General features: G+C 42.8%; 1 protein-coding gene across 1 annotated transcript in view; it reads right to left on the reverse strand.

Annotated features, from left to right (window-relative positions):
• Window positions 1-22143, reverse strand: part of CENPW (centromere protein W) — a 110246-nt gene extending 88103 nt beyond the window's left edge. Inside the window, exons 1-2 of the mRNA XM_069607504.1 lie at window positions 21894-22143; window positions 5371-5484 (exon numbers count right to left, since the gene is read on the reverse strand). Of these exons, the coding sequence (XP_069463605.1) occupies window positions 5371-5484; window positions 21894-21983 (204 nt within the window). The 5' untranslated portion in view covers window positions 21984-22143. The remainder of the gene's footprint in view (window positions 1-5370; window positions 5485-21893) is intronic.
• Window positions 22144-23311: the final 1168 nt, after the last annotated feature.

The raw sequence follows: 23311 nt of genomic DNA on the forward strand, positions 1-23311 counted from the left end.
GCCTTGCAATGTGATGTCAACTTTTTAGATAAGGCTCATAGATGAAAAAGGGATTGTGTTCACTCCTGATATGCAGTCATCGGTGACTCACGTAATAGGATGTGGGGCACTCATCCAATTGAGTCAAAGCTTAAGAAAAGTAATGGTCTCCAATGCGTTTTAGGAATCATGACAAAGGCTAATATGCATTAAATAAAAATAACAATTTTTGACAAATGTATTTCATTGACAGGCCTTCACCAAACAGTGCTCATTGTGACATGCATGGGGGATACCAAAATCAAATTGTGCACCGCGATAACAGCACGTAGAAGAGTTGTCACAGGTCACGCGACTTCTACAATGGACTTTCATATAGGATCACAGTAAGCAGCGCCTGTGCCCAAATTGAACGTAAACTGTGGGAAGAATAGGCAAGCCAAGAATTCACAGTGCTGTCCGATGGTCCCTAGATAAAAAATATGAAAGTGCAGGCCTAGAGAACATTGTCAAGAACAAAACAGTATGGCACTAGATGAAATAACTACTAATCATCATCACACAGTAGTTCGCCTTCCAGGTAAGTGGCACACATCCCCGGTTTATATATCTAAAATTAGTCAAATTCTGGCATCTGTTATGAACAAACCAGCACAACAGTGCAGTCTGCAACAAGGGGCAGAGTCACCAGTAGCACATGTTTCTATATCGTGTGCCATTTTATGTGAAGAGGAAAAAGAAATCATTAACAGTCTTTCACAGCTGTATCCGCGATTACTGGGGGAGTTTTGTTAGCACATTTAATCAGGCTACGAATCAAAGTTAAGTGTATCAGGTTGTAGAGATGACTTCAAATTCTTCAAAGTAATTAATAAGATACACAGTTCAATGGGCTATGTTACTGACTTTCAGGTGCTCATCGTAGGATATGTGCTACCAGATTAGGTAAAAGTGTGAGGGCAGGTCCCTCGAAACAAGGGGCAGACAAGGGCACACTATTATGCAATATAATTGCAGGATGTCCTTAAGCATACCGTATTCAGATTCTTTTTTTTTTTAAAGTGATACATTTTGAATAATCAGTGTACAACAGGGTACAATTCAGTTGAAACAATTTTTTAATAATGCAAAGTAATTACTGACATTACCATGCTTCTCAATTTCATAATCCAAAATTATTTTACATTTGTGGGTAATTTGACAACTTCATGTACCATCATTATTTGGTTATCACTTTTGTAAAGTTTACATAAAGATACAAAAGAAAAATAAGATGAACTTATTGACATTCAATTAAAGACAACATCTTAGGATTCATGCAAGTCGTATTGATCCAGATATCTCGATAGGAATTGGTGTTACTGTCTCCTATCAATTAGGATGCGTTTCAGGCTCTCCTGACCGCCTTCAGGTAAGGATATCAGGGTCATCTATATCCTGCCCAAAATCCATAAAATTCTAGAAGAACCGCCAGGACGTCCTATCATAGCAGCGAACAACAGTCTACTAGAGCCCTTGGCTCAATACATACAAGATTATTCAACCTCCATCTACTACGTATATCAAAGACACTAATCATTTCCTGAAAAAGTTGGATGCAATATAGTTTCTTTAATATACAGACATATTCACAATGGATGTACCCAGCCTTTATATCAACATTACTCACCATGCAGGATTAAAAGCATTGTAGTGGATGCTACTTAACACTAAAGAGGTCATCAAGGGTGATCAGTCTTATCCTGAAACTTCTCACCACTGTACATGTTTGAGGATTGTTACTTTGTTCAAATTTCAGGAACTTCAATAGGGGCCGCAATAGCCCCGAGTTAAGGTAACATCTACATGTCCTATTTAGATGAAACGCAAGTTGTACACAATCCTATATGGGAGAACCATTTGAAATGCTTCATAAGGTATATAGAACGGTACTGAAGAAGAGTTGGGAATTTATGGATACACTTGCATCAAGAATTAAATTTACACACAAATGGAGCAGAACATCTATAGGATTCCTAGATGTATTAGTCTATGTTAAACTAAACAAACTGGACACAACAGAATTTACCCAATCTACGGACAAAAATAGTCTACTATTGGCATCAAGCTTTCACGCGAGATGGACTATAGAAAGTATCCCCTTTAAACCAATTCCTCAGATATAGGAGAATTATATCCGATGAAAGTGAATTCGACACCAAGGCAACCGAGCTTACGAATACATTCCTGAATAGAGGATACAATAAGGAGACAATACAAATACAACCCACTAAAGTAAAGAATACATCAAGGTCGGAAGACTTAACACCTAGCGTTAAAGCTACCAACAGTGATCTGGTATATGTTACCACCTACTCCCAACAGAGTAATCAGATAAAGAAAATAGTTAAGAACTAGAGCATGTTATCTTTAAACCTAACTTTAGCAAAACTATTCCCTAACCCACCTTTGTTTGCTTGCAGGAAAAGCAGGTCACTCCGTGACCATCTTATCAAATCTGACTTGTCAAAAAATAATGGGGAAAAAATAACTTAAGCGGAACCGTCCCTTGCAATAATTGCAATTGCTGTCACAATGTAATTAAAAGGACACTACATCAATCATCCACACAAAGGACATCGGATTCCATTAATGCACACATCAACCTGTGACATGTAAAACGTGATTTATTGAATAAAATGCCCCTGCTGTCTATACTCTGTGGGTCTAACCTCTAGGAAAGCGAAAGTAAGACGGGGTGAAGTTACGTCAAATCACCTGTTGAACAAAACTTAAAAATAAATCACAAAAATACACAATTGCGCAAATTCAGTTTTTCATTTTGGAGCACGTCACCCTACCCAGGAGAGGTGGTAATCGCATGAGACTCTTACAACGGAGAGAAACGTACTGGATTGAGAAGCTTGACACAATGTATCCACGTGGGATGAATTTAAAATGGGACCCGAATAGTTATCTGTCAATTGGACATTAATTTGGTGACATAATTGTCGCATCTTGACACATTTCAGACATGTGTATGACTCACATAGATCGGATTGACTGGTTAGGTATACTGTACAAGTCTTATTGACTAAATTTGCTCTACATATCGTGTAATGATCCAAGAACATATGAGCTGAATGGCAAAGACATCTAGTATTGTCCACTTGATAACTACAAAACGTATCCTGAATTTGAAATACAATCTGAAATATTAGCCGTAAATGATGTGCATTCTGACACGTATTAGATTAATATTTACCATATCTGATTAGACAACCTGTACAACACATATGGACTAGGTGTGCCGTCAACACGTTGTGTAATGATCCAGAAATACATGGAGCCCATATTTAGTAATGTCCGTTAGCCGATTACCTTCACATAAAACCAGTTAATTACATCACAAAAGAATTCGATTTTCTTTCACACTGACAGATGCAAGTCTTCGATCTGATTAATGTCAATACCTGAGATTTACACAAGATATTGCTTAAGATGGCGCTAACACACCGCCAGTTGAATAACAGTGACCTTATTTAAATGTGCAGGCACTGTGGTTTCTTAGCAACCTGCCGATGTGAGAGACTCGAAATGCTAGTTCAAGCCGTCACGAACGCGGATACAAACGCAGCTCAGAGGTAAGCGTGGCTACACCCGTGGTCTAAATATAATGAGGATTGTAAGCATTAACCCTGCGAGTAAGGACAATAACTGAAGCACATTATCTCATACAGACAGAAGCCTGCAATAGATCGCAGATCGCCTACACGCCGGTGACAACCAATGCCATTAAAGAGAACGCTGTGGCGTCTCTCAGCAACCTAGACAAGAAGCAAGTGAATTAAAAGAACACGCTTCACTGAAAGGTATGATACGAACCCCAGTATGGTGTGAACTACATAAATAAACAACAACTATAGGTCTTAATAGATGTTGTACAGTAATGGCAACATTAATGGCACATGTCTAACAATGAATTATTCACAGCTATCGGGAACCGACATTCTCGATAAGTGAACGATCCAGCCAATGAATCATCTCATATGAAGCGCACCTGCTTCACTGCACTAGAAAATTGACTAGGCGAGTCATGACAACCAAATGAATAAAACATGTAATTATTTTTTAATTGATGCCGGTTCTCCAAGTGGAACAGTGCTTCACAAGCGACTGATCCCACTGGAGACCCATTCCGTGATATCATCAAATTATAGTAGTCTCTTGATTTACAGAACTGGCGCATGAATTTCTCCATCATGTTACCCGATTCACAGCTTGTTCAAAGGTTAGTGCGTAAGGGTATGTTGATCAATCCAATAGAATTTTGATTCAGTAAAAAGGGTAAGAATTCATCAGAGTATGTGGTGTTCGCTTAAAAACACTCATGTAGGATTATATTTATTCCCAGAATAGAATAACAATCCCTGATATCCTTACCTGAAGAAGGGCAAGAGAGCCCGAAACGCGTATTAGTTGATAGGAGATGCCAATCCGAGAAATCTCAGCACAGCACGGACAGGAACACCAATTCCTATCGAGATATCTGGGTCAATAAGACTCACATGAATCCTAACATGTTGTCTTTAATTGAATGTCAATAGGTTCAACTTATTTGTAGCTGTATGTAAACTTTACAAAAGTGATAAACAAGGTACATGAAGAGTTGAGTTGTCAAATTACCCACAAGTGTAAATCATTTTTGGATTATGAAATTGGGAAGCATGGTAATGTCAGTAATTACTTTGTGTTATTAACAAATAGTTTCAACTGAAAATGGTACCATTTTGTACACTGATTATTAAAAATATATCACTTTTTACAAAAGAAATATTCTGAGTAGAGTATGCATAAGGACATCCTGCAATTATATTGCATAATAGTGTGCCCTTGTCTGCCCCTCATTGAGTTTCGAGGGACTGGTCCTCATACACATCAAAGTTGTCTCATATGAGAGAACAAAAAAACAAAAAAAGAAATGAATAAATAAAAATAAAAAAAGGACGATCACTGAACGTCACTAAACTCCAGAAGGGGTAGGTTTTTAGATTTTGCACTGAAAATTGAATTATACAGTTCTATAAATGAGGACTACATTTTATATAGACCAAATTAAAATTGCTCTTAATTGCTTGTTTAACTTTCAATGACAATCTTTAACCGACTCAGGTAGCTAGGATCGTAGATGGTTGACGTATGCTGCACAAAATCTATGCAGATTCACACCAGGTAAACCTGAAAATTGAAATATTACAAGGTATACCACTGAAGCAGATTGTTCTACTGTTATTTGCAGTGCTGTGACCAAACTAAACAAATATACATTGAATTTAGAGCATACAATGAGGACTAATTTACACAGTCATGCATTAAAATGAAAAGGGAAAGCAAATAGATTTGTTTCGTTACCGCAACAACAGAGGCAACATGTTCTGGTTTGATGATGTTACACTTTTGACCATAAGCTTCAATTCTAGATTCTTCGGCTAAGCGACGAATATAAAGGAGAATGCTCAAATGTACCTTTAAATAGTAAAAGAAAAAAGTAAAACAGTGGCCTGGGATGGGAAAGGAACAAAGTACAATTTGCAAAATCAAGCATCAGAGGCCAAACTGATCACACTGCCGATGGCTCTTACAAATGCAATAGCCCGATTATTGATACCATACAATAATATAACATTGAAAGATGGACTGCCATATTGTTATAAGGGCATGGCCCAAATCTATATATTATATATACACAAAACACTTCAGAAATGACTTACCAAGTAATGGCCTGTCTGTGGCCGTCATCTCTTTAATGTCACATGCTCAGTTAGCAAAAGCAGCCATATAGGGTTGGTCCAGAGGAGTAAAAAGGGGTTTACTTCCAAAGAAAAAAGGGAGTCAACACTATTCCTAGCTTACGTTTACAGGTACCCTTGATGCTTCAGAAGTAGAATTCAAATAGTGACAGGATGTGAGGAAAGCAAACAGTGTGCATACTTTGTGCAGGGGAAGGTTGGGGCATGTGTTACAAACCACAGAAAGACTATTACCCGGAAGTAAATTAGACGGAAATACGGGCACCACTTAAAGTCAAACATGTTCTTAATGGTCAGATGATAATCTCTTTGGCTGTAGTGAGTTCTGAGTGGGGTGCAACCCAGTGTGTCAGGCCTCTGTGCTGGGCATGTATGGAACTGATAGCGAAAGACAGACCTAGGCTCAGTAGCCTTTGCTGTGGGCTGCACTCCCTAAATACCACTCAAGTGGTTTCTTTAAATTGTAGATGAGTTCATCAATAATTGGTGTATGGTTTGTTGTGCTCCTAACATAATTCATCAAAATGATAGTTTTCTGTGTTTTTCAAAATAAATGTTAATTTTGAAAAACAGAACGAATCAGTAAATTATTGATTAACTATCTAAAATGTAAAGCCCACATGAAGGCTATTGAGCCAAGGTCTTTTTTTCGCAATTACTCGAAAGCAACCATGTTCTAAGGGTTGTGAATCTGCTTAGGCTTGCATACTTTACAAAGACAAGAGGACAGTACATGAAGATGGTGGTGATCTAGTGACTGGACCCACCTCCAGTCCTGCTGCAAAATAACACAGAAATGACAGATCTTACATTATGACCATTTTGTCTGAGAACAGGACTGCCTTGTGCACATCAAACTATGGACTGATGAAAATGACATTTGAAATTAATTGAACAGTAAATACAATGTACTTAAAAACCAAAAATAAGTACATCAATTATTTGCACTGACAACAAAAAATTATTGCACATTAGTTGAATCCCTTTCTTTTTTTACCATAAATGCCAAATAATTTTCAAAGCCCAAAATAGATATAACTTCAGTTTTATCCTTTTGGTGAGATACTGGAGGAGCTTCCGTATCACATTTTTTTATGGATACTGATTTTCCAAAGACAAATATTGCCTAACATGTTGCATTCCTTGAGGGTGTGAAAGGAACTTTAAGATGCAATTGGCATATCAAGGGATATCTAATTCTGGCAAAATAAATGTGCAGGTTAAATGGAATAGATCACAAAATGTCTTGATATACAAAGAGATGATACTCCAGCAGGCAAACGTAACACATACGAGTATGGTTCAAACAACATCACCCTACCGTAGGCCGTTCCACCTCTGTTCGCAACTATGTGCAAAAGGACCACAATCCCCACACAACTATTCCGTTCAGGAATGTTTTTAAGACCACCAAAGAAAGATGTGTGCCGTAGTCATCAACCACCCCCTTTGTGAATAGATGGAGGTTTTGCTAAACTCACATTTTTACAGAGCTTCCATGTGCAAAACAAATTTTTATTCCTACATGAGAAATATTAAAAGAAATAATTGTATGTGAAATGGTCATCTTGACAGTCTAATCTAGGCTGGAGAAAAATAAGGAACCCAATACGAGAAGGTGGAACCAATGTGGCTTCCAGCCTCTTCAATTAATGAAATAACCTACCGGCAACAAAATGGGAGAAAAACAAAACATGTTTTTTATATTGTTTAGGCAGCTCAGACACTTCAAATAACTAGGCACGAGACTTAAAAAGGCTCTTGGAGAGGGTAATTCCAGCTTAACTTACGGTCACCAGTACAACTTAATGTTACAAGGCAGTGTATGCTGCCTGAGCAGCTAAATTTACCTTGACAGAATTCTATACTAATAAAGAGTCCAGAAGGCACAGGAGGTAGTCCACAATGACTACAGGTGAGTAATCTTAGCTGGATTGATCTGCTTGCATTTTGCACCGGATACCAAATAGCCTCAATCTATTAAATCAACAGTGTCTTGTGTTTGGATTTATGGCCTCAGAAACAAAGTCCATGAAACATTGAAGCAGGATCTATTGGCCAAACTACGACCTTAGGAGCCAAGTCCTAAGTTTGTGGTTTGCGACGAGTTCTCTTTTGATTCTGTTATGTTGATGGATGTACCAAGTGTAATATTAGTAGTTGCATCAACATGTGATGGGGATGAAGATATTACACTTGTCAAACCCAATTTGAAGTAATGAGGATTATTAGTGTTAGTCTCTCCTACAGCAACAGTTTTCAATCTTTTTTTCATTTTATTTTGACAAATTATTTTGTTTACAATAAACTCTTATCACTTCGGTGGTGATAGTATGTTAAAGGACATTTGTACCGCGCACTATCAAAAATAATAAAATAACATTCATACATATAAATATCAATAATAAATCAAATATTCCAGAGCATCATGTTAGAATGGATTTCTAAACTCTGGCCTCATGGACAGATGTTTAGGAGGCCACCCTTACTAGTGAAAGAGGGGACACCTCTGGGAAGATAGCCAGACCAATTCACAGTAGCTTGGAGGGCAGTGAAGGCTAAATCTCAGGAGAAGTGAGAGCGATTAGGTGTCTTCAATGAACACATAGGGAAACACCAAGAATTACCATTAAACAGAAGTATACCAAAAATATATCATTTATGAAAAAAAACCCACAAATAATAAAAAGCAATAGCAAAATACCACACAAGCTACACACCATGTAAAATATATACCATACTGGAGTCAATGCGATCAAGTTAATAACTCCACCAATACCTGAAAAGGAAAGGGTGAAGAACTTTCAGATCATAGACGAATTTCAGAAGTGAAAACCCTAACTTTATGAGTCCAACCCTACGATGAATGGAGCTTTGTGCTCAATGTTCGATGCGCCCGTAAAAGCACTTAGTTGTGAGTAAAACTCTCAAATTATCTTTTTAGGGAGCTGGCAAAGTTAGGGACCGAATTCTGAAGGGTGAAAACAGGTCCCAAGAGTTAGGGGAGGATCTGCTGCGATGAACAAAGCCATTACTTGCGAGGACTTTAGGAAGCAGAGGCTTCCCCAGCCAAAGAGGACCACAAGGGATCCCCTATGCATAAAAGCATATGGATGAACAAGGGGCAACCAATAAGGGACTTCAGTACTCACCGCCATTGGCTCAGTTTTGGTCCAAACTTGGCAGGTCTAGAAGGAGTCAGAAGTTTGATGTTCCGCCCCCTTGGTTCGGCTTTAAAGTACACAGGTGCAGGTCCGGCTTGCAACAGGAGCTGTAACTCTCGATTTGGGTGATGAAGCTGGTCTCAGAACACAAGAAGGAATGCAGGAAAACCTTCAGAGACAGTCACTGTAGCACAATGATGGAGGGGCGCAGCATGGCCCAAAGCAGATGGGACAAAATTCTGTGGAAGGGTGCTTTGCAGTGCAAGCTAGGGTTCTCGACACAGCGATGCTCTGACACGGTGTCCAAGGTATGAGCTGGACAGTACACCAGATGGTTCAGGGACCCTTCCGAAAAGGCTCTATTGCAGGGCAGCCAGGAGGCATCGAGAGCGATTATTCCCAGCACTCCAAAGGATTCTAAGCACCTTTGAAGGTCTTCTGCGATCGAGCACAAAGCAGGGCTCTACCGGGACAACAGCAGGCTCAGCATGCCAAACTTTTTCAGCTTGTCGCTGGATAGTCCTCGTTCTGCTTGCCTCTTCTGGATACTTGGCTCTGTCTACAAGTCAGGTTCGGACAATCAGGTATCACTGGTGTCTTCATGCTCTTGTGCACACCAGACATCCTGGCACCAGTAGAGTGGATTGGGAACTGATAGTCCCAATCTACTTCCAGGGTACCCACATATGTGACCTGCAGAATTCTGCCTAAGAAGCAGCTTTTGGTGGAAACTGCATGCCCAAATAAGAAAGAGTCCCAAGTCACGATGATGTGGGGGGGCAAATCGGGGGAGTTCAAAAGCAAAATGGCCAAAGGAACAGACAAAAGACCTTATGGCACAGCCATGATGAACACTAGCTACAGTCATGAGCCAAACGCGGAAGCAACCCAACAGAGAGAAGGGATGTATCGGCCAATTTTACTCCCTATAAATAGGCAAATACACTCAAAAAATAAAAATAGGGAGTAAAAATACTCCAAACAAAAAATAGGAACCGGACACAAAGGGCCTTGTGCCCCTGCATTCACCCACATAGCTGCATGGATAGGTGTGAACCAGTAGAGCACTTAGTACCACAGGAGGAAACGACTATTATTAGTGCCTGATAGATACATTTTTATGTATCTTTTAATGTGCATGAATAAACTAGCTACAAACATTACAAAAACATTTCTGCGTTACAGTAAAAACATCTTTACTTGATTATAAAATACTCACATTGTGAATAGGACTTAATTTTAGTCCCTAAAATTTTTCTTCCAACTAAAAAATGGGATGTACAATGCTCCCACTTCTAAATCTTATCTGAAACTCTGGCGGTAAGCATGGTATAGCTCGGAAAAACATAAAAATATGAAGAAAAGGTACTACTGCCAGCATTCTGTTCCTAGGCACAGTGTACAATCTAAACACAAAATCCTTAAATGACTAGGACCAGAAAAAACATGGACCACATTGCGTGGTACAGTAATATACGTTACACAATGATAAAATGTTACCAAATGTGGCAACAAAGTCAAAAGGTGTCCGAGTACCGACAGCCCGATGGACGTGTCAATTTCCTCATAACAATGAGCGAAAGCCCAGTGGAGTGCAGCTCAAGGCTGTGCTCCACTGGCAAAAAACAAGTCAGGACACTAACAAAAAAGTATGGGGAGGTCCATAAATGGAGGGAAAGTCCCATTCAGAGAATTTTTTTTCCAACACATCTCCAATAAAATTGTTTTATATTCCATTACTATTCATAATAACAAAATTGGCAGGCTTCATTGACCATCAAGGATACTCAAACATAGTAAGGGAATACCTCCAAGGTCATTTAGGTGGTGGTAGTAGTAGCTCAATCTACCTCCAAAGACCGCATATAGATTAGAACTAGCTAAAACAATAGTGGACAAAAACTGATCTGTAGGTATCCTGTGTGTAGAATGAAACAAGCTTGCCGTAAAATAAGCGATATTTGTCAGATAAGAAATCGCATTAGTTAGCAGGTGTCGGGTTGTTTCCAATCCTATGGAGCATAACCTACACAAAATATGTTCTCTAGGTATTTGCTGCCATCAGTGAAGGAAGCAGGTTAAGCCTTAGAAGCATATAAATATACAGAGCTGCAGGTCAACTGTAGGAATAATATAGTTAAATGGAATACGAGGGGGGAACCCTTGTTGGCTGTATTCCGTTAGCGGATAACTTTTTCAGGGCCTCAATTTGCTCCCTATCAGTTGACGGCTTAAGAGTCATCCCAGGTAAACATACTGGTCAATTTGGTCAGGTTAAATACCATCAATATACCATCTAAAAGGTGGACTTGCAATAACCAAAAGAATTTTAGTTTTAGAATAATAAATGTTTAATGTGTTGATCCCAGGATATTCAGCCAAGGCATTTAATGACCTCTGTAGACCAATGAGTGTCCTGTCCAGCAGCACAGAATCATCCACATAGCTGAGCCAGGAAACTGGATGACTGACAATCTTGGGAGGAAAGATGTTACATGCATTAAAGGTCCTTCATTTGTCAGCAACAATCAAGTTGTATAACTGGGGTGCAAAGACATACCCCTTTTTTAGGCCAATGTCTGTATTGATATAAAGCAGAAAGATGGCCATTATTTCCAAGCCCAACCACCACCGATGTATATTTATAGAATTGGTGTACAATGGTCAGGATGGCAGGATCCAATCCAAACCATAAGTACTTTTCTTACCTCGGAGCCTAATCTTACTTACGCAATCAAAGGCTTGTGAATGCCAAATACAGCAGGGCTCCAAGAGTAATAAACATATGAGCTATATGATGTTGAAGCGTCCAGATATTATGGTTGCCTCCATGCATTTACGGAAAACTGTTTGTTGGGAATGGAGTCATTTATTGCAGACTACCCAGTTAAATAGTTTGCCTACTAGGATGCTGCAGTATATCTTTCCATGAACATCCAATAAAGCAAGGAATCGATAATTAGGGTTTCTCACAAGGGTCTTTTTTGTATGTACTGGGGCGGGGATGGATTTCCTCCACGAGTCTGGTACCATGCCTATTTGAGTAACTCAGATAGTAAATTCAATAACCTAGCCCAGTAGCAGGGGTCCTTTTTAAAAACAATGTATATGGTTATGATATGTTATTTTATTTGTAGAGCGTCAAAGCCCTAGGGCGTCCAGGCGCTGAGCAGACAGAGCAGTAGAGGAAGCATCCGACGACTCCGAATATTTACATAAACAGTCTTGTTTTAAGGATTTCCTGAAGGCAAGGTGGTTTTCCTTTTGGAGCGATTTGGGCAACTCGTTCCAAGCCCGTGCTGCCAAGACCGGGAAAGAGCAGCTGCTTCCCCGGGTTCTTTTAACACGATACACTCTGTAGGCAGGCCTTAGCTGATTGAAGGTCTCTAGTTGGTTGATAAATAACTAACCTTTCGTTAAGGTACGGGGGGAGGGATGTCCCAAATACACACTTATGACCTAGGGTATGATATGATTGGGTATTAATACCCAGAGGTTTCTAAGCGCGGACCCGGGGATCGAACCCATGGTGCTCCATGTCGTCTCGTTTCCAAGGCGAGCACGTTGCCCCTGAGCTATACTCTCAAGACAACGAACAGTAACTTAACAAAACCCTGGCTGACACTGGTAGCCAGTGCAACCCTTTCCGGGCTGAGGACACGGATTCTTTCCAAACCAATTTGTGGACAATGCGCACGGCTGCATTTTGGACTTTCTCTAATTTTTGAATAGCATCTTTAATGGCACCGCCCAGGAGGGAGGTTACAGTAGTCCAATCGGGGAGGGGAGGGGGGGAGTATAACAGCCCGTGCAAGCTCTGCCCAGTTATCCTTGGAGATCATGGAATGACAAGTCTTAGTACTCTGAGGTGATAGTTCATGTTTTTTTAGAATCAAATACACAATGCGTCTGCATTTAGATTAGCCTCCATGTATGTGCCAAGGGTCTTCACCTTGGTTGCTAATACAAAATCCTACTGCCCTCAATCAAGAAGCTAGCAAAAGCCTGATCAAGCCCTTCCCTGGCTTGTTTAGACCCAGAAATCAACAACTCGGTCTTCCCAGTATTCAGACACAACCAGCTCCAGGACGTCCAGTTTTTTATAATCAGGTAGATGTTATTGAGCTTCTCTTGGTCCACTGCATGGTTCCCGCTGATCTCCATAGACAACTGAAAATCATCTGCATAATTAGTAAAAAAGAAAGCTAGTCTTTCTAACGCCATGCACAGAGGTTGAATGTATACATTGAAAAGTAATGGGGACAGGCATGCCCCCTGGGGAACTCCACAGGCAGTAAGTCCCCAGTAGACCCTAGACCTACAGCCCTCCAAGAAAGACTTCATCCATCGGACCGCCTCCCCCAGAGACCCCCTGTAACCCTCAGTCTCTCCTGTAAGATCTGATGGTCCAGTAGGTCGAAGGCTGCTGATAGATCTAAGAGAATCAGCAGATCTGATATACTTCTTTCCAACACTGCCAACATATGGGTTTGTAAGTCAATCAGGGCACTTTCCGTGCCATGATAGCGCCGAAACCCCGACTGCTTCTTATGAAAGATCTCTGCGGCTTCCATATGTAATTGAAGCTGTATGGTAGCCACATTGTCTACTAATTTAAGGAAAAACAGCATGCTGGTAATAGGTCGCAGATTTGCTGCGTCCTAGGGTCCAGGCCCAGTTTCTTCAGTAGTGGAGTCACCACCACATCTTAATTGATTGCAGGATTGTGCAAGGTTTGAATGAGGTATTAACAAATCTGCACAAATAAGGAGCAAAAACGTCATGATGTTCCAAGATGACCTTGGATGGCAAAAGGTCCCGCGGACAACTAGTGGGGTGCATAACTTTAAGAATGCCCTTAATTTCCTAGGTGGTTATTTTTGAGAACCTAAAACCGGTGGGGGATGTCCCCTGGTTTTGGAACCCAGAAACAGGTAATGAGCTATCAGCTAGCTTATCTAATTGCCCATTAGCAGAGTTAACTACCACTGTAGCCGACTTCAGCCTGTCCAATTGTTCCCTGATCTTATTCTGAGCGAGCAGGAGCTTATCTGATCCCATCTTTATACTCTCTTTGCATTTCCACGCTGCTTTATTTATTACACTTGTATCTTTAAGCCAGGCATGCTCTGCTTGCCTTTTACCGGCTTTTAACAGAGCTAGTTCAGGGGAGAACCATTTTTGGTGGTTAGGCGCATTCTTTACACTTCTTACCTTGGTTGGGGCAAGCCTATCAAGCAAGATCGTCATGTTTCTGTCGTAATTCTCTAGGAGGAAATCTGGGTGGTCTGAATCATTTGATTTTATCATCAGGGCATTCATGCAATCTGGCAGATCTGCGGCTGAGATCGCTCGGTGGTTCCTACCTAGCACCTTACGTGATGGTTCATGTTGTTGCCTAAATGGGGAGGGGAGCTGTATCTGGCACGTAATGGAAAAATGGTCTGACCACACACAAGGGGTGGTTATCAATAGGGGTGTAATGGTATACCGTTATAGATACTGTGAACAGCTTAAATGAACTATCATAAGCGTCACATTGTTTATACCGGTATAACCTTTTAGGGCCTGCGGCTATTAAGTGAACTTTTCAATCTGATTTGGAAAGGCTGCAGTAAGCAAGTGCTGCGCACGCTGGATCTTGCACTGTGGGATGTGTCATTTGGCAGACAAGAGCACAGGGAAAGTGAGGCCACATTAGTAAATGCAGCTCTGATGCTGTGACTGCTCTTTCTCTGTGATCAGTAGAGTTGGGTTAAAGATCAGCAGATTTGTAGTTTTCCAAAGAATTTTAAAGATGGGGAACTACACATCCCAGAATTCAAAGGGGGGAATGAACTGGATGCCCTTCTGATGTGATGCATGTCCACAAAAAACGTAAGCTCTGTAGAATGTATGAACACTGGGTCCATCAGTGCTTTGTATTCCCTCCCCCCAAGCCCCCACTGTCCTCCATGTAGATTTACACATTGGCACTAGAGTTGTTGCTTCGCTTGATCCTTCACCTGCCTTCTGCATATGGCAATGGACTCAAGCAGGCAGGACAGATTCTAGTATCCAGAGCAATGGGGGTGAGATATTTCTATCCTCGACCACCCATGAAAGCATTCCTCTGTCTCAACTCACACGACGAATGCGCTCAGACCTGGGGAAAATGGAAATGATGGGGCTGTGATGATCTAGTCTATATTTGTGGCAATGTATTTTAACTTTGTCATTTTTAAAATGTTTTTGTGCCACTATCTTTAAGAAGGTAAATGAACATTTATTGCAAGAATCAAGAAAGAAATCAACCGCGCCCACTGAACGCTGTCCCGTTAGGATTACATGGCAAGTAGTGACTCCAACATCAGACCTTTATAATACACCATGCAGAGGGTAAACAAGTTATAGTGATTTGATCAATATGCAACCTTTCCGTGAGTGTGTGTCGGCTAGGACATTTTGACAAAAGAAACACAATGACATGGGTTTTCAGACCTCACATGAGTGACATTTCTCCCTTTAATGGGATAAAGCACTGAGCGCAGCGAGGGGTCATGATGCCCATGCCATGTGGTTCCAAAATAATGCAGGTCGAGGCCGATTTTCAAAGCGATGACCTGTGACTGAGCAGCAAGCTCATTGCTTAAAATGTGTATTTTAACACTTCCACTAGTCACTCTTTTCATTGATATGATATGGCATTTGTAATGCGCCTATATACAAGTGTTTCAACTAGTAAGCGTCATGAAAGAACAAATCTGCAGCCGCCTTATATTCCTTGAGGATTAGCTAAAATGTGCAGAGAAGTTTAAGTTTCAAAATGCTGACAATTTATGACATTTAAGAAAATATTTGTTAAGATTAGTTAACTCCACCTGCTATACCGCGATATACCGTCATTTGGCAAGAAGGTTACCATGCCGCCATAAAACCTATACTGTCACTTGACACCCCTAGTTATCACCTCTGTCAGTGTGATGTTATCACTGGCCATCCAATATAGGGAGTTTCCTTTTATATGTGTGGGCTCGGAGTTGCGAATAACAATGTTTTCATTGTTTAGGAGTTTCTCCAATTACAGGGCTTCATCTTTGGGGTCCCCCCTCCAGAGGTATAAATATCCAAACAGAATTACAGCAGTATTGTTTTTTTGCATGGAGGGATTGCAGATCGATATGGTCTTCATTAAACTTTGTAGATTCTCCAGGGGACCTGTAGAGCACTACAAAGTTGATGCTAAAGTTGTGATTCGGGATAACCTTGGTGTGCAGTATATCGCACCCTTCGCATTCTACTTTAACCTCATACATCTCAAGTTTCTTTTTACATATGATGGCGACTCCACCACCCGGGCCATCGTCACAGTGTTTCCCAAAAAAAGACAGTCAGGGGTGAGGGGGGGGTCACTTGCTCTATAACGGGACTGTGTGCTTCCGAGAGCCATGCCTCACTCAGTATTGCACATTATGCCCACATCTTGGCTCCAGGATAGAATAGTGGACATCTAAGTTATTTCTCACTAAAGGACCTGGTGTTAAGCAGGGCAAGGTTCAGGTGTGCGACAAAGAGCAACTCTATAGAAGGTTTCTTCACTTGTGAGACACCCTGCTCCGTAGAGGGGATGGTTTTGTGGAGGTTATCCAAGTTCATTTGAGGGTGTAATGGGTAATAGTCTGCGCTAAGATTCGTCTGCCTTGATGGATTTAATGCCCCATTTTCCCAGACCTTAGGAACCTCCCTCTCGTGGGCATTATTAACAGCCTCACAAGTGGGGAGGGTCTCTGTGATAATCTGGTGCAGACGTACTCATTTTCCATGTGGGGGGTATGCTGTGTGGCATTGAGTGTCATTTCGTCCATATTAGACCCTACCTCCACTGACAGCACTACCTCTGTCATCTGAGTAGCCTGGGTTCCCCCGGGGTCTTGATAGAGAACTAGGGGTAAAGGGGAGCTCTGACAGCGGGCTTCGGTGTTAAGGGAGGTCAGGGTGTAGCCACAATGTCCGTTACTTTATTAGGGGTTGTCATTAACTGTTTAACACCACCCACTTTTTGATGTAGTCTGTCGCTACCCGACATGTCCAGGGATTTAAGACTTAACTTACTTCTGAAGAAAGCAATCGCCTCGAGAACCTCATTAATTCCCATGGTTCACAACGTCAGGGCAGATCAACCTGCAGCACTGTGGCACATCCTAGCACAGACCGCCTAGTCCCCTTCGCACCGGCGCGTTCTCGCCAGGGAACAAAATATGAACACTGAAAAGAACTACAATCCTGCTAGGATATGTAGTTCTAGTGTACTTGCACGTGCAGAGCGAAACTGCTCTGATTTAACTTGCACGTCAGGAGCAGCAAGCAACTAAGTTAAAGTGTAATTAATAAATGTCAATGCAATTCAAAGATAAAGGAATTCTAAAAAGGCAATAGGGTAGAATATTACAATCACGGCAAGAACAGGTAAAAGCAAATAAAATTTCTAAGGGGCAACTGATACAATAATGCGACCTCTCTTCACAATAAAAAAAACGATCTCTTTCAAGACAGGTAACTGCATCAAACTATTAACAAAAGTGTACAATCTAAACCGTGCTATGTCCGTCCCGACCAAGATGGCCAAAAAGTCCAACCAATATGAGAAGGGCCCTCTCAATAAAGAGTCCTCAATACCACAAGACAGTACAGGCGGCAAGCACAGAGTGGACCCCACCCGAGACTGCTGACAACCACAGGAAGGATGGGCAGCATGGGGTGTACCAACCCAAAACCCCTTCCTATAGTCTCTTGAGCAACCACCATCCCAGATCCAGACGGAAGGGCAGGGATACCGAGACTTGGGCCACGTCAGCCCGAGGACCCAGGATACGGAAGACTAGGTGGACAGAGAAGAGCCCTTGGAACAAGAAATACTAAAGAGGCCACATGACCCCCCAAATACAAGAAACTGTCCCACAGAGAGCCGCACATACTTTAGAACAAAAGGCCAGGACATGTACAAGACACAGCACCCCCTCACGAGATAAGCACCCTCTGGCCGGCACAGAACAGTGGCCCCACAAATCGAGGGTGCAGAGGTAATGAGACAGCCGCCAAAGTACCAGGAACCCCCAATCCAGAGCCAGCCAAGCAGAAGACAACGGTCCCAAACCACATTGTAGCCCCAATCATCAAAGCAAGGACATATATGGAAGCCCCGCAAGTGAAGGTGAGCCATAATCTCGCGCCTAGAAAAACTAGTGTACAGGCACGTTATAAATGACTTATCATATCATAGCTCAACAACAACAAAAAATGCAGCTGGCATCAATCCAAAGGGAGAACCAGGAATTGAAAAAACCATCCCCCCCAAAACAACGCTGAGACTGCTGCGGAGAGGGGCACACATCCACAATTCAATAGGCGTCCCGGAAACCAACCAGTCTCCCAACCAAACGAGAGGGAGGATCTTCAGAAGCACACCCTCCCGGAAACATCCCCACCACAAAGGTCGGCAGGGCTTCCAAGCCGGGGAGCAGCCTGCAGTATCCAGAGGATGGGTGCAGGGGGGAACCAGAAACAAATCGGAAGGAGAACCCCAGACTTCCATCAATCAAAAGCACCCTCTCGGCCATCCACTCAACCAGCAACTCCATAAAACCATTGCCCATAGGCCGACAACACGTCATGGAAGAGGAGAGAAGAGCAAGGCCAGACTGCAAAGGAGGAGCTACCAGTCTGTAGAGAACCAAAGAACCATCGGTCCCACATGAAAGAAGAGCCAGAGTCTACCACCCCAAAGCCCACCGTGAAGACAAGACATCAGCGAGTGTCCCCCAGGCTCCACAGCATTTGACAGAGTGCAACCCCCACAACCACGAACCTATCCGCAAGGGCCGCAGCTCAGAAACCCTGCATACACTGACGACCTCAGCATCCCCAAAAAGCATCCTTTCCGGCGAATGGAATTGACAACCAAGCTCCATCACCATGGTAGCATCACGTACACCAACTTCAAAACCAGGCGTACAAACGCATCTGGTCGTCGGAGCGCAGGGGCTTTGCGGGTAACCCAGCACAAAACAAAGCGGGTGACACCTGCCAAAGCGTGCATGTGGAGAGACCGCAACAAGCGTACATTGACATGACCGAGATGAGAGAAAGCCCCAGACAAGAGCATGTGCACATTGTCTGACCACAGGGGAAGTCGACTTCCCTGAGCCACAGGCACACGGAACCCATGCAACCCCAGGTCTGGGAAGTCCAGACACCACCAGCTCACCGTCCAGGTACTTCCCCCTTGTGTCTATGAGGAAGACTTAAGAAGAGGAGAAAAAGGGAACTGACTCGTATGAAGAACCAGATGAAACAGTTCCCCAGAATGCATTAACATGGCACGTGGCCTGAGGCCTGACAAGGGAGAGGGAAACATACCCAATGTCCTTCGAGGCCACCGAACACACTGGAAGAGTCCCAGGTAACTTCAACATGCAATTTCTCTCCTCCTCATGCCTCCAGAGCAGCAGCAGGGGGCAGAGGCATGGAAGCCGTGAGAAACCCTGAAACAACTAAGTGGAAGTATTTTAATCCCTATTTTTTAAAGTAAAATGATTAAAATGCAATTAAAATTTCCAATGAGAGTATTTTATAAGCGAATAGAAATGCTTGTAAAATGTTTTTACATGTTTTAAATGTTTGTATTATTTACTTGTTTGCAGCTAGTTAAAGATACATGTTTACTTCTTCCAATCATGCAGTTAAAAATAGTAGTTTCTTCCTGTAGAACTACGTGCACAAGTGGTCCAAATATACTGATGGAGCTGTGAAGTGGAAAGCGCAGGTGCAATATTCTACATGTCTTTTTCCTAATATTTGTTGGGAGTATTTTGAGCTGTGAGGGGGAAAGCGCAGGTGCAATATTCTACATGTCTTTTTCCTAATATTTGTTGGGAGTATTTTGAGCTGTGAGGGGGAAAGCGCAGGTGCAATATTCTACATGTCTTTTTCCTAATATTTGTTGGGAGTATTTTGAGCTGCGAAGGTGAAAGCACAGGTGCAATATTATACATGTCTTTTCCTATTATTTGTTGGGAGTATTTTTACTGCCCATTTTTATTTTTGGGGCGTATTTGTCAATTTTTTTTTTTTTAGGGAGTAAAAGTCACTGATAGATATCTAGGGGTGACTGAAACACAGTGGACCATACAGGACGCACTACCCGGTAAACAAATCAACCGGGCAGCGACCCCGAACCACAGCGCAGAGTACGCAGGACCAAGTCCATACACTGGCACCGCCCGCCTTGAAAGGAGCCCAGACCAGCCCAACCAGACAAGACAGGTAAGAGGTCACTGGGGGCGGCAGACGCAGTACCCCAAAACCAGTTGCCACCCCCATAGTCAGGGAGAGACTCACATCTGAGAGGCCAACCCCAGCACCAGGCCTGATGTATTATACCTCAAAGTCAAATAAAATAGAAAAGGGGTTCCTGGAGTGAAGGCAGGGCCTCAATGGTAAGTACTGGGACGAGGAAGAGTGACGTGGAGGTAATAGTCTTTCCTTGCGGAGGCCTGTGTGGGAGGTGGTGTATGAGGTGAGATTGGAAGGGAATGCATGGATCAGGCTGGAGGTGTTGGGAAGTGGTGAAAGGAATGGCTTTGCAGCAGCGCCGCCGCACCCCCACCCGGCACAGCAAATAAAGGACGCCTTGCCTCCAGTGCAGTGTCAAGTTTAAATGACACTGAGCTGGAGTTTACTGAAGTATCGTCTAGCCCAGCACCTATTCAAGAATCACCCTGCAATGGGCGTGGCCTTTAGGCACTTTACAAGAACAGCAGGGGGCTCAGTTCAGCTGAACAACAGAAATCAGCCCCCTGCTGTTCTGCATTTGTAGGGGGGGGGGGTTCAGCCGAGCGCCACCGGTATTGACATGTGTATCGCCAGACGGGCTGAATTTGCAAAGATTAAGGGGTCTGCTGTTAGAGTGAGGAAAATAAACTGTGCTCGCTGCCATTCACAGCCCACATAGAATGACAGACCAGGACACATCCGGCAGCTCCTCGACTCAGACCGCCCCTGACCAGTGCTGTCAGAATGTTTGGGAGGGTGAGGTGCGGGTGCCCAAATATCGCACAGGGCGCTGGCAGACCTGGGGTCTGCAGCACTGCTTTGCAGTATAAAACAAACCTAACATTGAGGTGGTCACTCGTGGGGGCATCTGAACTTACCAGTTATAAGCTACTTTACATAAAAGGCAGGACCTGGACACTGTACGACCACAGCAGTTCTGTGCACAGTGTGATCTGAATCCCCTTTAGTGTTTTCTAATTTGGGCAAAGAAGGCGCTGCGATGTACAGTGAGTTTGCCATGGGTCAAATACTTCAGTAAAGTGGTGGAGCGATCATGACTAGAGGCCAATCCGCAAAGGAACTTGCCCAGGTGTCTTCAGGGCTTCTTGGAAGAAAAGTGTTAATGTTTGGGCTTCAATAATACAGATGCATTTAAAAGTACATACATTGTACTAAACCCACCAAAGATATAAATATGTATACAAATAGCGAAGAGTATGATTGTAGATCTCAATGGATAACTCTGAACCTTTTGTTTCGCCAAGGCGGGTGAAAAAACACGATTTTTTGGCGGGCGGGTGAGAGCCCATATAAGCGAATGGGCGTGTAGGGGGCTTGGATAGTGAGTCAGCTACTTGTAAGGCACGTGACACCAGCAAAGTCATTTTCTAGACTAAAAATACACAGCAACAGATGTGTTAAATGTTGCACACACTGGCAACATAGAAGCGGATTGGCCTGCAAGTAAATGCTTTTGTTTGCAGACCCATTTGGGTTATACGCGGGTTTCCACTTTTAGCCACTCTGTCAAAATGCAGCATTTGCCAGCCAAACTGAACATTGCCCACATCACTTAGAGATGCCCAGCCAGCATGTACTGACGTGCTCTACATGAGCCAAGCACTCGTTCGTTCACCAAATAATTACCCACCAGCAGCTCTGCTTTGCTCGTCAGCCGCAGCTCTTTACGATGCTTTTTGATGCTCGCCCTTATGGCGCCACGTGATGCCCTCAGGTTCATCCTTCATAAACTTTCGGTTCCTATCACAAAAAAATAGTGCCCAGTTCCCCACGAGCTGAACAGTGGACCATAGCAAAGTTCCGCCTACTCTTCATCACGTGACTTTAGGCACGTTTACGTTTGCGTTCCCTGACAAACAAGCAGCCGTTCACGTCAAATTGCTAGCAGGGAAGACTGGTTGGAATCATTGTGCGATGGGGGAGTTGGCTGATGATTATATTTCCATGTGTTCCTGGTGATCTTTTCATTAATACGGTATAGATTGGGTCGGAATAACAACAGTGGATAGGGCAGTGGATTCCAGGGATTATATACGGACAAAACATGCCAACATTCTGAAGCCCTTGAGAGGTAGATTTCGGCACCGAAATCGGGAGAATGCATTTTCCCCATAGGAATGCATTGGGGATATTGTTATTTTTAGGCGAGAGGCAGTAAAAAATAGCACGGTTTTTAATGAAAAAATCAGGAGTCTTCTCCCTAAATCGGGAGGGTTGACATGTATGCATATAAACTGATTGGAGGAAGTTGATAAAGCAGCAGTCATAGGCTAATTTAGGCGAAATAGGATGTAGATTGATGGTGTCAGATGGGAATATAAGGAACAATCAGGGCTTTAAGTGGAACTGGGGTGAGCCCCAGCATTCTCCATAAGATGGTAGTGAGCCATACATGCCAACCCTTACGATTTAGGCAGGAGGCTCCCGATTTTTCATTGAAAAATAATGCTATTTTTCACGTTCTCCCGCCTAAAATAAATCTTTGCCCAATGCATTCCTATGGGAAAATCTTTGGCTCCCGATTTTTCTGACGTAATCTCCCACAGAGGTGGGTTGAAATGTTGGCATGTATGGTGAGCCGGGGCCAACATAAGCCCCTCACTCACACCAGTCAGCATTTTAGCGCACACAGCGCTTCGTGGCATAGATGTGAACATAGCTCTCAACTCACCCACTTTCGGCGGGTGTCACCCGCAAAAAGCATCCAGACACAAACCCACCCGCCAGCTCATCCATAGCTCTCAACCATTTCTTTGGCAAAGGCGGCTGAAAACACCCGATTTTGTTTTTGGCGGGTGAGAGCCCATTGAAATGAATGGGCGTGCAGGAGGCTTAGCGGGTGAGTCAGGTCTTTACAAGGCGGGTGACACCCGCCAAAAGCGTGTGAGTTGACAGCTATGACTCATCTTCTGCTTGAGAGCTATGACTCATCTTCTGCTTCACACGCCTTGGAGCAACTGACTCTGTTGCATACATCAGACAGGCTCAGTCTTACTAAATGAGCCAGCGCAGCGGCCTTTGGGCACAGAAGAAAGCCAAACGGAATGA

The sequence above is a fragment of the Ambystoma mexicanum genome, chromosome 4q (genome assembly GCF_040938575.1).
Source record: "Ambystoma mexicanum isolate Mex_15411 chromosome 4q, UKY_AmexF1_1, whole genome shotgun sequence".
NCBI lineage: Eukaryota > Metazoa > Chordata > Amphibia > Caudata > Ambystomatidae > Ambystoma > Ambystoma mexicanum.